The 16140-nt window shown below is 54.2% G+C and overlaps 4 protein-coding genes across 4 annotated transcripts; all 4 read right to left on the bottom strand.

Annotated features, from left to right (window-relative positions):
- Positions 1-398: 398 nt before the first annotated feature.
- On the bottom strand, positions 399-1279 carry PHYSODRAFT_293928 (hypothetical protein; the record flags this gene model as incomplete). Its single annotated transcript, XM_009517337.1, has 2 exons — positions 399-825; positions 1149-1279. 2 exons carry the CDS (start codon positions 1277-1279, stop codon positions 399-401), a joined length of 558 nt encoding a protein of 185 aa, XP_009515632.1.
- A 654-nt stretch (positions 1280-1933) lies between these two features.
- PHYSODRAFT_252074 (hypothetical protein) lies at positions 1934-3137 on the bottom strand (the record flags this gene model as incomplete). The annotated part of the gene is made up of 3 exons (XM_009517336.1): positions 1934-2273; positions 2721-2858; positions 3010-3137. 3 exons carry the CDS (start codon positions 3135-3137, stop codon positions 1934-1936), a joined length of 606 nt encoding a protein of 201 aa, XP_009515631.1.
- A 420-nt stretch (positions 3138-3557) lies between these two features.
- PHYSODRAFT_252072 (hypothetical protein) lies at positions 3558-4251 on the bottom strand (the record flags this gene model as incomplete). Its single annotated transcript, XM_009517335.1, has 3 exons — positions 3558-3620; positions 3654-3964; positions 3987-4251. The coding sequence occupies 3 exons, from the start codon at positions 4249-4251 to the stop codon at positions 3558-3560; spliced, it is 639 nt and encodes a 212-aa protein (XP_009515630.1).
- A 7608-nt stretch (positions 4252-11859) lies between these two features.
- On the bottom strand, positions 11860-14194 carry PHYSODRAFT_260351 (putative endo-1,3-beta-glucanase; the record flags this gene model as incomplete). Its single annotated transcript, XM_009517334.1, has 3 exons — positions 11860-13776; positions 13820-14120; positions 14187-14194. 3 exons carry the CDS (start codon positions 14192-14194, stop codon positions 11860-11862), a joined length of 2226 nt encoding a protein of 741 aa, XP_009515629.1.
- Between the last annotated feature and the right edge of the window lie 1946 nt (positions 14195-16140).

Genomic DNA, 16140 nt, shown 5'->3' with positions numbered 1-16140 from the left:
CTGACCACCTCGCAACTCCGCGTATGCTTTTCGGTGGCGGGGGGGGGGCGGGGGGGGGGGGGGCATCTCTATCGTGCCTTGCGAAGACTCACTGCTGGCAGCCCGCCCCACGGCGCCTTACTTCGCGCATCAGGTTCGGTCACAAGTACATTTACGCAAAGCGTGCGTAGATATGGGGTCTCCTAGTCACACGTAGTCATAAGGACAACGTATACCATAATACTAGAGATAGGACAACTCGTTTACTGCTGTCTCAATCGTCGCTAACTCAAACGTCTTTGTCATTTTCCGCCCTTAGTGTTTGCCCGACTCCATCCAGTGGATCGGTCGACCCTCCCGCGGCGCATCCATGATCTTCTCATCGGTAAGTTGCCACGTGGGATCACTAGCTCGTCGTCTTACAGGTTCATGTTCAGCAGTTCGCCACCACGTCCAGCTTCATACCGCTTCGCCGCTACTCGTCGCCCAGTACCGTCACCTCCGTCTATCCTGATGGTCGCCGTGGAGCTGTCGTCTGCTGCTTCGGCTTTGTTGTTCCACTCGCCGTTGTCGGGCCTCTCTTCAATGATCTTGGGCGCATTGTCGTTGTCTTCGCTGGTAAGTTGCTCCAAAGGCACCGTTTCCGTGGCCACCGCTGGCTTCATCAGCTCCGTCGTCGGATCACGCCTCACCACAGGCGTCATGATGCCTGTGATGCGGTGTGTGCCGTCCGTGGGCATGTCCGAAGGTACCACAAGTAGTCGGGGGACTGCATCCGCGACCAGGTTTGTGCTACCCTGCCGGTATTCGACCTTAGAGTCAAACTCCTGCAAGGTGAGTGCCCACCTACGTCAGGTTCGGGCGCGTCATGAGAAATCGCTGATAATAGTAAAGATTTTGCCGGACTTACCTGTACGGCAAAAAAAGGTAAGGACGGGAGAACTTGGTCGCCCATACCACCGCCAAGCACCCCAACTCCGTGATGTCATACTTAATTGCAGCTGTATTTTTTGTGTTGCTCATTTAGCCGCTGTCTTGGTCTTGCATCAGCAAGCGCCCACACCCACCATACCCGCATCCGTCACAACACGGAAAGGTGGATTCAAGTATAGACCGTTTTCATACGTCCAAACGGAGCTCCATGACAAGGTGTATATCACTCGACGTACTTTCGCAATAACTTCGTAATGGGTGCCATGTTCGATCCAAAGCTCTCAACAAACGCCGATAGTAGCCCGCCCGTATGAATAGCTTGTCCCCGACTGCCGTCGGCCCCCGGAACGCCTGGAATAGTACCCATAGTACTCCATAGTTTCGCCGCAAGCACGCATTTCTTCAAATTGAGAGTAAGTCCCGCCTGAGCTAGTCTCTCTGTAGGTTGGGGCAGTGCGATTTCACTTTAGTGTACTGCAGTTGGTGTTAGCAGAGGGTTTGTCACCTTCGAGATGTTTTCCACCTTAACCCTCAAATCGCCATGTGGAAAATACGTGTTGCGTTGTCTTCCTGAGTACCGACGCTGCTCCTTAGAGCTGACACTTGTCTGCGCAGTGTGTTACGTTCTTGATGCTAGTGTTCGACGTGCGTTAGGTCGAGGTACCCGCAGGCGGCGATGAAGCTGCGGATGCCAGCCTTATACACGGAGGCAGGACGCTTCGTACAGCTGCGCTTCATCCTGGACGTCTTAGCCAGCGGCATGAAAAAAGCGGAATTCGTGGTGACTTTGTTGGTTAGCCGTGGCTTTGTTGGTCTGCTGTCGAGCTTGTGTGGGTGACGTGGCTTGCAGGGAGCAACTCCGACGGATCACTGCCGCTCGGCTCGTCGTTCGCGTCGGGCTCTCTCGCGCGCGACCCTTCTCCGGCGACGGTGCTGTTGCCGCTCCGTTGCGTCGGCTAGCATCGCTTCATTCGTCATCGTGCTCAACTTTATCAGCAACACGTGCGCCTCTCGGCGTCCTTCACACGGGCTTCCTCCGCCAGAGCAGCTTGTCCGGTGTCGCTTCATCACCGCGGGCGTCGTCTGTGGCATCCTGCGCAGCCACCCATGCGTCCAGCTGTTTCGTCACCAATGCTGCCACTTCCGCCTTGCTCAGCTCGCCACGGGTGTCGAACCCGCACTCACGCAGCACGACGCGGGTGTCGGACACCACACGCCGGTTCGTCACGCTGCTGTCCACGCTGCCCGTCATACCGTTCCGGCCGTTCGTGTCCTCCTTCTTTCCCATCGGGTTCGTTGCCGAGGGCATCACCGTCACCGCCGCGCTCCCGGCTGACGTATCGCCTCCTTCGTAGCCATCCCTAGTCTGAGGTATCACTGTCATCGCTTCGGTGGCTGCTGCGCCATTCCCAGACGGAGACCCCGCGACCCCTTCCGCCATTCTTTCGAGTACTCCGGCGGCTGCGCCATCCGTATCTTTGAACGTCACCCTCCGTTTCTGACCGCCGTGCCTTTGCGAGCTGACCGGTCGTCCTCCGTTCCTCGGCCCCTCCAACGGCCCTACTGGCCGTAGTGCCGCTCGTCTTCCTTTCTTACCCGATCCAGGGTTAGCGAGGCGTAGGTTTTGGTCCCCTATGCTCGCCGCTTGTTTCCCTGGTGGTCGCCTCGCTTCTGGCCGAACTCCGCAGCCGTTGACGCTTCGCTAGCTCCAAGTCAGCCGCCTTTACGTCGCAGAGTGCCCTGGTTTGCCGCAATAGAAACAGAGGTCGTTGTCTCCTGCTCCTCGTTGTCGCCGCTCGTTGAGATACCGCTCGTGGTTGCGCATGCGGCCCTCGCGCGTGGCGAGCGCAGGGTTGCCGTAGCTACCGTTCTGACCCGCCGCTCCCCCGTACACGCCCTCGACCTTCAGCGTCTTGGCCGGGCACCTCGCGTCGTCGTCTACTGATCTCTGTTGTTTGTACTGTCCACCAGTCTGATCCGGGCCGTTTGAAATTTCAAACCGCTAGACGCGCTCTGATTGGCCCCTGTGGGAACCAGTTCCTGTGCGATTGCCACGTTCAAGGCCTCGTCCAACGTCTGAGGCCTGTGACCGCGCACCTGCGTCGCCCCGCCACGCTGCTCATGCCCTTGAGAAACGCGTTCACCTGCCAATAGTCGCCGATCTCGCCGCGCTCCGCGATCTCGCGCAGGGACTGCGCGTAGTCCACCAAGCGCCCCCTGCGCATTAGGGCTCGCAAACGGTGCTGACCGGGTACCCGTACCCGCCCGTGCAGCCGTCCAAGCCGAAGTCGGGTACCCGTACCCACCCGCCCACAAGCCACGGGTTTACCCGGGCCAGCCAGGGCTCAAGGTTTTGTATGGACGGACCAACTGCCACATCTCCCGACACGGTTTTAAAACATCTAAAGTTAAACATTTAAGTAGCAACTACGCGAAATCAATACAGAGTGAAAAGGACTTGTGGAGGCTAAAAGAAGACGGCGTAGGAGCATGATATAGCTGGTATAAGTAAGAAATATTACTATTTAGTACTATTTTCGTCAACTTCGGGTCGACCTCTGCGTCATGTACTTCGTCCTGAGCATCCTCGCCAACGTGTTGATTGCCTCTTCCTCTGGAGGCACCGATTTCATGACCGTGGCGAACTAGCGCTGCGCCTCGCCGTCGAGGTTCAGTGCGACCTCGTGGTACAGCTGCGCATCCGTCCACTGCACACCCATGGTCATTGCCTACCGGCGCACCTCGGCCCTCACCGTCTTCAACCACATCGGCACGGGTATGGGTCGTCCAGCCCCTTGAACTTGGTCAGCTTTAGGGGCTTCGGGCACTCGCGGACCACGATCTGCTGTGGCTCCGCTCCTGCCGCAACACTCGGCGTCGTCGTCTCCATCGTCCGTCCCGCCGGCGGTGCACGGTGCCGCCTGGTTATACCGGTGCTCCTCCAGACGCTCCACCACTCGCAGCAGGTGTCGCGTCTCCGCCGTTACCACGGGGCTGGACGCCTCCTTGTCCACTTGTGGGGCGTCCACCGTCGTTGCTGTCGGCTCCGTCGCTGCCACGGTTGGCAGCCGTACGTCCTCCGTCGTTGCCGCCGGTGCCGCTGGACTGACTGTCGTCGCCAGCCGGGTGTCCCCCGTTGTTGCCTCCGATCGTCACGCTCATGCCGCTGGCAGCTCCCATCGGCGTGTCGCCGGAAACGCCGCGGGTCTCCTCCGTCTCCAAGGCCACAGTGCCGCCATCGTCCGTGTTCACGGTGCTCGTCGCCTGCTGCTTCGCTCGCTCCGTCGAGCGGCGTTCGGCGCGCTGGTTGCGCGCCACAATACCCACGTTCGTAGCCATCTGTTCCATACCTTCGTTAACCTTAAATCATACAAGACATTCGCACTTAGTTATCCGTTTCCGTCCGCCTTACGTACTCCGGTTCGCCTGCGGGGTTTGAGCCACTGACGCCGAGCCCGCACGACTAGTCCCCATAGCTGTGCCCGGTCAGCGCCTGTCATGACCACCATGTAGTTTTCTCCAACCGCATTCCCATTCTCATTGCACGTCCACCGTGCCCGCTCCGTTTCTCACAGTAGAGTAGACAGCCAACACCTATAGGGGCCGACTGCCAGCAAGCGCGAGCCGTAGAGGTCGACCAGACAGCTACTGGTCCATCAACCAGACACGCTCGAGATAGGGACGGCAAGGGGGGAGCGTTCTCGGTACCTAGGCTCCGGTATCCACAGGATGCCCCAACAGGACCAATCCGGACATGCAACACGCACACATAGGTGGAAGAGCTCCGTCACCACGTGCCAGTGAGGCTCGCTCCGGACTCTCCCTGTACGGCCAAGGTGCTCCTCTTCTCCGAGCGTTCCTCGTACCCCCGTGGTCTCTCTCCACGGTCCCGCCGCCCTATTCGACCAACATACGCTCCTAAGGCGCTGCCCGCCACTATCGCCTACCTCGCTGTTACTCCGTGCGCTAGCCGACCTCCGCGATCGCAGTACTCAACGCTGGAACCCGTGCTCTTTCGGCGCAACTCTTTGTATTAGCTGAGATTAGTCACAAGCCTGTAACTAAATCGCAACTGAGGGTCGAGCCGCAACCGCGGCTTGTTGCCCCCACTTAAACTACCCCCGACGACCTCTCTACTCCTACCTACGACGCCTTCTCACTCCTACAACTTGGACATCTCCCCCTTTCGGGGCCTCATCCCCGCTCTCGTCGCTTGCTGGCCGCACGCTGCGGTCATTGACGTCGCCTCGCCCTCGTCGATACTTGTCCCCTGTTACCGTCCGTCGTTCACCCCTCCTCGCGATCTTTTGTAGTCCCCATACTTCAACTTTGACCTCCTCGCTGAGGCTCGAGCCAGCTGACTCGTTCCTGCCACCGTCCGTCGCCCCCGTCACTCATCCGGTCACCGTCCGTGCCGCCGCTCGCCACACTACTCGATCGTCAAGTCGATCACTGTCGGCTCTGGCTGCTCACGTGGGCCGCCATCACCACTGTGACGTGACCCCTCTACACTGTGGTATAAGCAGAGAATCATGAATTTCTTTTCGCGCGTTTCACAAACTTGGCATGAGCTTCGAAAAGCGTTGACCTTGAGTCATAGATTGCTTCTTAAAATACTATTCATTCTCTACTGTAAAGCGTTACCAAAGTTTCATGTATAGTTCATCATCGCTGCTATCGACCATTTTATCGGAAGATGAAGATGAGACCCATTTGAGATTTTTCAGATGATAGCTGAACAGCCTTCAAGCGACAGCGATCAAGTACATCTAGTCGCTCCATGTTATCACTGGAGAAACGCCCTCCCGGGTTAAGCGCCAGCGATCTAGTAAGACACACCTGGGGGTCAAAAGTCACCCCATATAAAAATCATATTTGGTCTTTTTTCCAGCTTCCAAGGACAAAAACGACCGATGTATGCCACACCAAAACACGATTTTGTCTTATCTCCTAGGACAAACCACGTCAAACAAGATGATGCTTACGAACCATTTGGGGGTTTCAATGTACAAAGCATCGATAAGGATTATCGTTTGGCGAAAATGAGGATTTGATCTGGCCAAAGATGCGTCTCGGGAGACGCATCGTTTGGGCTGATTCTGCGCCGGGCGCATTGGTTGCGTCCGTTTTACTCGGATCAATCACCTTGGGAGTGCCCTCATTACCGGGTCGATATACAAAAAGGAAGCGAGGGTCAAATGAACTACGTGTACTCAAACGACAGAGGCGATTCCGGGCTAGCTAGTCATGGTTTCAGCTAGCGCGTCGAGAGGGCACCAGTTTGCCGGCCAGACAGCTATATGTGACACACCAGATTTTGAGTGAATTTCAAATCTTCCAGGATGGATATTGCAGGCACATAGCCCCGACTCATTTTGATAGAAAAATAATCATCATTAATGCTTTCATTGAAACCCCCTATTTGGAGTTTTCAAGATAATTGTGTTTGAAGTTGACCAATCAAATTTCGTACCTAATTGACAATCAAAAATTTGAAAGTAAAAATTACTCGTAAAAAGCAGAAAGTACTAATTCGCTTGCGTTTAGCACGATATTTCCGATAATGTACAGCACAAAAAATGAGGTCACACGCCCCATTTAAGATCGGGGATTTCGGGGATCTGAAAGGACGAGTATGAGTCACATACTATTTCATGGGAATGGGCATATTATGTGGTGAGCCTAGGATATCGTACTTAGTGAATGCTTGATGTGCAAATTATCGTACTTAGACGGGTGTGAGATTCGCATTGCAAGCGACCAAAAAGTCGAAAATGGAAATGGACACCTAAGCTGCTCTTCATGGTGACGTTGTGCGTGCATTATTCATTACTGATACTAACGAGGCCTGAAGCCATGAAGAACTCCATATCCCTCATCCGTTCACGAATGAAACTCACGCAAAGGACTTCTTGTGCCTCAAAACTCAACCTCAAACGCGTACATTTTGTGGAAAAATGACATCCCGCGTGCAGCGCTAAGCGTCGCCCTGAGGACAATACAGAGGCGACAATGGAACGAGTGCACTACCAAAGCATCATACAAGAGGTATCGAGGAAGGATATCCCTTAGCACGTCACTGCGTGTGGCTACTCAACACAAAAACGCAATTCATGCGCAAGTGGGCGTTCAAATGTTTTCTAGCGCGATAAAGCTTCTTTAATCTATATTCTCGAGCCTGCATGCGCTCCTGCTAGCCGCAGATGTGCACAACCGCACCTTCCCACTAGGCGGCATGTTCATACCCACGTACGTTACTGGGCCATCGTTCAAGCGCCGCTGCCGCACGCCACGCATCCCGCCGCTTACCTCGAAACCTGCAAATTCCAAAATGAAAAGAGTGGCTGAGAGCGATGCAGAATCAGATTTATGGTCCGGCACATACTCGTCATATATTTCGTACTTTCTCGTGAAATCGTATGTGGCTATATCCACTCCGGATCTGGAAATAGAGGGGGGGGGTTAGACAGGCGTCACTCCTCGAGTTTTCCACATTTCCAAGTGCTCAATAGCATAAATGAAGCACAAACCACAGTTCTTTCGACTTATCCACAGTCAGTCATTTTGCTAGGACAAACATGAAAAATGGTAGGACAACTTCGGATTTCACTTGAGTTCAGTAAACTGTAACTGTAGCTGTGGCGATGCGGGATCCAAATTCACGGAATTAGCCGCGAGGCTAGACCTTGACCTTAGATCACACAACCCAGAATCTGAGCTAAAAGCCCAAATCTTAGATCCTGTGAGGCGTGTGTACCTCACTCCTGAAACGCCTTGTCTTGGCTCTTCCCAAGGCTACGCTGTGGGCCCGGACTTGCGTCGGCCACACCAGCTGCCTCCGAACTCGAATGTCTCCAGGTAATCCCAGACGAAGTCTGCTCCTTGCTGATATGGTATCGAAGAGGCTCAGTGCCTGTGCGCTCGAAGAGTCTGGTCGTTGTAATGGAGTACGGGTACTTGCGGCCGATGACTGCGCGCAGTTGTTGACGGTGAAAAGCTTCAAGGCTGAGCAGGTCGGCGCGTGTTAGGGCCCATGTGCCGCAGTTGTTGAGCAAGATTTGCAGGACGAAGCTGTTGTAGAGGCGAATACGAGTAGCTTCCTTGGTCTTTGTCGGTCGCAACCAGAGTTTCCACATCTGGTGGAGCGCTGCGGTCGCAAGAGTGGTCCGACGGGAGACACCTTCGGCGTCGCCGAGAAGGGAACCGAGTTTGCGCGTGTTGCGCCACGTTTCTTCCTTGGCGCGGTCCGTTCGGTTTGGCTGAGCCGCGAGGCTCCGACGAACAACGGTGTGCTCTGTCTTTGCTGTATTCATCTTGAGGTACCACTTGGACAGGATGGCGGCGGCTTGAGACTTGATCAGGTCAACCGTCGTGCGGTTCGCGCAGTCAAAATCTGCGTCGTCCGCGTAGACAATCATATTGGCGAGGAGGTCATGCGGCACGTTGAGTTGATCTGCGAGGTCACGGAGTGCTGCTTCTAGATAGACAACAAAGAGAACTGGTGAGAGTGAGTCGCCTTGGGGTGTACCTGTATTGCACTCAAATGGTGAGAGCAGATGGTGGCCGTGCCGAACTGAGAGTTGGGTCCCGCGGAGTAGAAGTCGTATGAGTCGTAGCTCGTCGTTGTCGAGAATTGTAGCCAGCACGGAGAGTAGTTTGTCGCGATTGATCGTGTCAAAAGCTCGCGTGAGGTCGATCCCTAGGATGTGATATTGTTCCTTGTATCTTTGGGCGCGAGCTGCTATCCACCTGTGAGCCCACACCGAGTATGCGGTGCTGCGACTGGGCCGGAAACCGCTTTGATGTGGCGATAGGTACTGCTCAACTTTCGGTGATATCCTGTTCAGCACCACGAGCGAGACGGCTTTGCGGATGCTGTTCAGGAGGACGATCGGTCGAAGGCTGGAGCAGTGACCAGCAGGTTTGTTTGGCTTCGATAGGCCTAGGAGGATTCCATCTCCCAGATGGATGTGCTCTCCGGTTGACAGAGCGTGGTTGAGGGTCTCGGCAAGCGGCGGAGCTAAGACGTCGGCGCCATACTTCAGTAGCTCGGCTGGGATGGTGTCGGGGCCTGGCGCGCGGTCGTTGCGTAGGCGGTTGAACGCGCGTTCAAATTCGGCGGCTGTGATCGGGTTCTGGAGGGCTCGTTGAATGCCGTCCGGGGCAATCGGTTCTCTGGTCGGGTCGATGAATTGTTCTGCGAAGTGCGTTTTGATCCGTTCGCCGGCGCGTGTCTTGCTTAGTATATATTTGCCTGGTGTGTCACATAACGAGGTTAGAGCGGTGCGTCGTTGGAAGAGGGTCTTGGTGGTCTCGAACATTTGCGCAGTGCCAGGAGCGTTCTCGATGGCCGCCAACTTGGTGTTGATGGCTTCGTTGGGGCCAGTGCCTTGCTGTGTTCTCGAATCTCATGGCGTAGGCGGTTCCGACGTTTTCGTAGGTCGGCGACGTCTTGGGCGTGATCGTTGTTGATACGGAGCCGTCTCTGTTCGAACGTGAGTCGGGCGAGCCCCGGGTCGACGATTTTTACGTGAGGTATCAGAGGCTGATAGCCGACAGTGTCAGCTGCGGCTTCCAGCGCTATTGATAGCACTGCGTTCCATTGTTGGTCGGCTGATCCCGCCCGCCGTAGCTCGATGAGTCTGTCTGCGAGAGTCCGTCGGTATTCATGACGGAGTTGCGAGTTGTGTACGAGACTGCGGGTTGCGAGGCGGGTGTCGGGGGTGTGGAGCGGGGCACGGCGGAGACGTCGGAGGGCTTGTAGGTCAAAGTCGAGTGTCACGAGCTTGTGGTCGGATGGGGTGAGCGTGCCCCCCCATGACTGGGCGTTGCGACAGAGTTGCTTGACATGTTGGCTGCAAATGATGTAGTCGATCTGGTTGAAAATGCTGTAGCTTGGAAGTCGCAGTGTCGACGTTGTAATGTTGCGCGCTCTTTTCCTGAAAGCAGTGTTAGTGATACACAAATCAATCATTTGCATCGCAAAACGACGCTAGTATGTGACCGTTTCGGTGCGGCGGCCTCGACCCCAAGGCCCGAGGAAGGGCTCTTGGTCGCGAAGCCTGCCCACTTTGGCATTAAAATCACCAAGAATGAATGTCGTGTTGCGTTTGGGTAGCTTGGACGTTGCCGCATGGAGATCTTCATAGAAGGCATCAACCTCGGTCAAGGGGTAGCCGCTGTGCGGCGCGTACACGTTGATAACGTTCCCACGCTGCCCAACACGGAGGCGAAGCTGAAGCACGCCACCTCGGTCTGATTCAGCCCAATACTTGTACAGGAACCTGTGGAGGTGAGAGGAAACAGCAAAACCAATGCCATGGCGGGGGTTTGATGTCGGTAGAGTTAGCAGCGTAAACGTACCTGCCTTCTGTTCGCTCTGATAAGCGAGACGTGTCTCCTGGAGCCCGAGTATGTCGACCTTGTATGCATCCAGGTCGCGTGGAAGCGTCTCGTGCTGCTTCCGCTGTGAACCAAGCGATTGCACATTAAACGTACCTAAGCGGAGATGACGGCGGGGCTGCGGCGCAGTGCGCGCGGGGCGGCCGCGCGGTGACTGTGGGGAGATAGAGACTGGTTGAGAGGTGATAGTGGAGAGCGAGAGACCCGTGAAAGACTGGCAGATGCGGTGAAGCACCTGCCGGAAGCGTTGGGCTAGCATCATGCCGGCCCTAGCTTCCCGGGAGGGCGTCACCCCAACCCGACCAGGATTGACAGGCATCAACAAACTAGGATATTGTGCCTAATGCTCATTTGGACTTGAAATCGGCACTTTGGAGATCTTGAATTAGGCACCATACAAAGATCTATATATTAGTATGGCAAGTGAAGCATATGATTTAGAGAATGTGTTCTACAGGTCGCTATCAACAGTGTTTGTGTTCCTGCCAAGAGATATATTCATGGGGCCGAGTGTGAATCGTTGCCACACCGGGACTAATTCACGGGTAGTCCCGACACTGCGTCGATCAAGAATTTCAGTCTGTGTGGTGGTGATGCCAGGTCAACCAAGCTAGAGAGCTGTTGTTACCCATAATATCTGATAAATTCCATGATGCGCAACAGAGCGCAGGTACAGTGTAGCTGCTCCTTGCTCGTTCTGTGGTATCCACAAGCCAATGTAAGGTAACGAAGATTTGATAATAAGTCGATTGCCAGGTTACATGTAGTTAGTTTATTATTTAAATTACTTACTTTGGTATATTGGTCTGTTACGATTGCCTGGTCGACCCAGCTCCATCTCATAATTTGGCAGGTACGGCTGCCGCGGAATGCGCTGTCATGTATGAGAGCTTCATTGGCGTGCCAAATGCACAGAGCAGAGGGAGGTCGAGCTAGCACGAATTATATTGGCGCGAAGCTTGAAGGCATAGTGACGAAAGTAACGGGAGGTGGGTGGTGGCAGTGGTTATTGTAGCGGCGACGGAAAGTGGTTCTAGTAGTTCTAGCCCAGTTGCTACTGCGCTACATAAGATAAAAACACCGAGAAATACATGTAACAACGACATAACCATCAATGGACCACTATTTACTATAGAACCGAGCCTGAACCCATTCTCTTAAACAAGGACATTTTGAAAACTCCATTTAGGTACTTTGGATTGTTTATGTACCAAGTGCCTAGGTTGTTGATGCCTGAGGATTGAGTGTGTGTAATCTGAAACAAATAACGTTATCGTTTATTCATAATAGATGTTGATGTTTTAGTCATCATCATCGATAGATTATAAAAAAAAGGACCGCCGAGCATAGCGAGGCGGTCACCCTCTATCACTCGGCTGAAAGTTTAAGCCGAGTTTAAGTTAAACTGCCCCGTCCGCTTGGCTTGTTTGCAAAAAAATAGGATCTGGTGTTCTACAGCAAGGACAAAGGTGTTTTGCAGTCACAAAGAGTTATCATTTTTTTATAAACGTTTTCCCTTTTCAGGTGAGAACGAAGCGATGCTAACTATGCCTGGACGGTCAACTTGATAGCCGCCGACACGTTAACATCCACGTCATCTCTGCAACGAGTAGCAGCGTTATACAGTGCCCACGAACGAGAAAGACCATCGTCCATCGTTGCATTCTTCAACTTGCGTAGCGAGTCCATCGGGTTCACAGTTGCAGCGTTCACAAGAAGCAACGAGAGCCACGTGTAGTTGGTCAGTGCATGGACCACAATACGTTCCTTGGACAAAACGTCGTTCCATTCCTGCTCCACAAAAGTCGACGTGCGGGCCAACTCGTTGATCGGAGACACCGGGATCATCTGAATCCCGTGGATAGCGTACACCCTGTCCAGAAACCAAGTGTTGTACCAGACCCGGTTATCAAAGAAGACACCCGTAACGCGGTTGCGGACAATCTCAGGTGGATGGATCGTATTGTCCGACTTGAGCAAGAAGTACGTCCGAATCGCGTGGGCATCGAGACGAAGCATCAGGCTTCCCAGGTCCTCCACCGCCTTGTTCCCAGTCACCTTGCCCCACAACGTCATGCCATAGTAGAAGTTGATATCCTCCGACGTACTCTCCTCATCCTTGCCGTTCTCGATCGAGGTCACTCCGTGGGAGTACGAGTGGCCCAAATACCACGAAAAGTGACGGAACCGAGGGAAATATTTGTCTTCGGCGCTCGGGTTTGTCACATCACGCAGCATCGTCCAGATGATTTTCTCCAGCTCCGGCATGCGCGACCACTTCGGGTCCAGGTGCTTCAGCATAGCAGAAGCCGTCACGAAGTAGCCGTAGTGGTAGTGGTGGTCGTTGTAAATGCCGTTGCCGAACTCCGTGTAGATGCTGCCCGTCTGGAAGATAGAGCTCGAGATCAAACCGCTGTAGAGCGTGTCGTACATGAGCGGCGGTGACAGCGTGTTGTTCAGCACCGGCTCGATCATAGCCTCCAGCTTCTCCAAACAATACGACAGAAGCGTCGTGTCCGAGCCAACGATCGTGCTGTCTGCCGCCATCAGACACAGCGACGCGTACTTCTGGTAATACTTGCCGTTGTCCCAGTCGGACCAGTTGGCGATGATGTCCTTCTGCAGTGTCTTCAGCATGTCCTTGATGATCCACGCAGACGGCTTACGCGGCGGGTAAAAGTCCACCTCGAAGTCTGCCTCGGCCTCCACAAACGACCACGTCGGCGTAGTCGTCACCTGACCCACCATCACACCGCGAGTAGCCGAGTGCAACATAATGGCTCCAGCACTGCTCGACGCCGTCGGAGATCCGCTCATCGACTCCAACTGGTGCGGCAGCGCGAAATGCAGCAGACCCACTGTCTGGCAACTGCTGCCCTCCACGTCCCAATGCAACGAGTACCGTGTGCGCGACTCCATCGACACGCTGCCACCGCGCACCATGCACGAAGCAAACTCGTCGTACACCGTGTCGTCGGCGTCGTCAGGCAGCAGCGCCACGCGGATCGTGCCCGAGTAGCCCGCGTCCGCCACGAGCGATGATCCAGACGCGTTCATCGAGAACACCACCGAGTCCTCCACACGGAGCTTGAGGCTCTTGTCGCTCGCGTACAGCACCCACGTCTGGCTGTTGTTGAGGTGGATGACGAACTTGCCCGGTGCCGAGTCGTCCAGATCGACGATGTCGTGTTCCGTGTCGATGCGCGGGGTGAGTCCGTCGTACGTGGCGGACACGAAGGCCATGCCGCTCACGAGAGCCGACTCCATGCATTTGCCGCTGGCCTCGTCACACGTGCGCAGTTTGGCGCCACCTTCGTCCCATTCGTATACTTCGTACTTGGGCTCGTACGAAAAGAACTCGTGCGACGACAGCGTCAGGTCGTTGTGGTACGAGTGGTTGTACTCCTTGACCATGCCCTTGACCTCGGGAGCGATGTGTCGGTACGAGTACGAGTAGCAGGCCTGCACTCCATAAGGGGCCGTTCGCGGCAGCTTCACGGCGTACGGGTTGGACCACCGCAGCGTAGTTGGTCACGTTCTTGAGGTCGGTTACGTGGATGATGTTGGCCCACCACTTGTTAGTCGGAACGGGCTGCTTCTGAGCCTCCTTGGCGACATTGACCATAGGCACGATCTTTTTCAGGCTGTCGTTACGGACAAAGAGCTCCTCGGCCGGCTCGTCAGTTCCGAACGGCGCGAAGTATCCCCCACTCGACGAATCTTGCTTGGTATTGGAGGAGGCTTCGGGGACGTTGGGGCTCAGTGTTCCGACATTCACAAGCGAAGTGTATGATCTCTCTTCATCTCTTCACACATGATGAGTCGCCATGACATGTTGTACTTCGACGGACAGCATGTACAGTACAGTGTACCGGCACATGTACTCTTGCTGAAGTGTTGGCAACAAAGCTTGTGAACGAGGAGGCGAGTTGCTGCAGTTCTCTTTCACATGTCAGCTGGATGTTGGAGTTCACGCATTTAGAGAGCACACATGTGACCGTTTTGAGCGCAGCCACAGATCAACCTCAATGCGAACACTTCGGCGTTGGAACGTAATCAAAAATGCCGGCCCAGCAACTTGCAACCGCAACTTCGCTTGGCGATTTGTCGCTGACCGAGGGGCACTCAGCTCCTCCGATAAAGTTGCCGCTCCAGACTGCAGACTTCTCTTGCCGAGATACTTAAGTACTTCAATGTATTTGAGGAACAACACATGCATTTGTCGAAAATCTGCCCTTGTGCTCCAATCCATATTCAACGGGCAGGTCTGCAGGTACGCTGTCGCAAATTGCTGGCTGGCACTTAATGTGCCCTCTGCTTTCTTGATCCCCGCTTGTTCTCATAGTGACTGGTGAACTCTGGAAACCCGTCAATCACGTCATCGCTCTCGTCGATTCCGATGGTGTACAACTTCTCCTTCAGCTCCGTTCTTTTGTCGTACAAGTTTTGTAGTAGTTGCTCTTCCTTCGCTAGGTCCCCCTTGAGTTGGTCAAGCTCGTCCTGGAGCACTTTAGACTCGTAAAAGCGGTCCTGCTGCCGAGTGTCTAGCAGATTAAAACTTTCAGCATGGTGCTTCGCGCTCTCTTCGTCTCGCTGAATAGCTTCTAATGCCAGTGTCTTCTTTTGCACCTTTGCGCGTTCTTCCTGAACAATTCGCTGATTGTGTTCGATACCGTGCATTACTTCTCGCAAAATGATACGAAGCTTGAATTCACATTGGGGATTGCGGCAGTTGTCCGTGTGTGCTTCCGCGTGATGCCAATTGCCGCACAACTCATTATCACAAGGCTCGTCGTTAGTGCACCGATTCTCGCTAATCATCTTGCAATCCCGTACGCAGACTTTACCATGAGGTGGCTTGCATAGTAAGGCATCAATAAACCTAATGGACTTCCGCAGACACTCCTTGAACATCCGCGGTACGCTGCCCTGCGTAGCAAAGCTTTCCAATCGGGTCAGCCAACGAAGGCAATAGCTCATCCTTTTCGATGACTGGTCGGCGAGCTGGAACCACTTGGTTCGTATCTTCTTTCGTGCGCACTCCATCATCTATTGCAGCGGTTTCACCCCGTGTTTTCACCATGTAATGCATCTGGAAGTCCCCAGCTAGTGGGTTGATGTCGGCTTCTTCTGCAGCTTCAAGATTCCCTCTCTCCAAAGACTGATAAAATTCCAGCTGCTCTTGCTCGCTTCTTAATTCTCGTTCAAGCAAGTCCACTTGCTTGCTTAAGAAAGAAATTTTGCTTGGCGGATTGGTCAATCGAGAAGCATTGGCTTCGGTCAGTTCTTTCTTTCTCTCATCGAGTTCCCTTCGCACACTGTCGATTCGCTCATGCTGATGCTCAATTTGGTGCATCGACTCTCGTAGCTTGACTTGGATGGAGTACTCACAGTGTGTGTTTTGACAGCGCCAGACGTGAGCATCGACTTCATGCCAGCGCTGGCACAGCTTGTCTCGACACGGACCGATGTCTCGACACCACTGCTTTCGCAACACGTGGCAGTTTCGCGAGCAAACCTTTCCGCGTGATGGTCTACACAATAGAGCATCTAGAAACTGAATACCCTTGTACAAGCGCTCCCTGAAAGCCCGAGTCTGTTGAGGGGACCGGTTTTCAGGGTGGCAAAGGATTCCAACAACGTCGGCAACAGGTTCGCGGGTAGTTGCCACTCGTATGGCAGTATCACTGTCACCACCGTCTTCGCCACCACTTCTACTTTCAACCCAGTCTTCGTCGTCATCATCATCAGAATTGTGAACTCCAATCTCCACAATTTCGCTCATTTCCTCCTCGTCTTCCGCTTCGGTCTCTGTTTCAGTTCCAA

This window comes from Phytophthora sojae (genome assembly GCF_000149755.1).
Source record: "Phytophthora sojae unplaced genomic scaffold PHYSOscaffold_1, whole genome shotgun sequence".
Classification (NCBI taxonomy): Eukaryota; Oomycota; class Peronosporomycetes; order Peronosporales; family Peronosporaceae; genus Phytophthora; species Phytophthora sojae.
The sequence above is the reverse complement of the archived record's forward strand: the minus strand, read 5'-3'. Positions and strand labels throughout refer to the sequence as shown.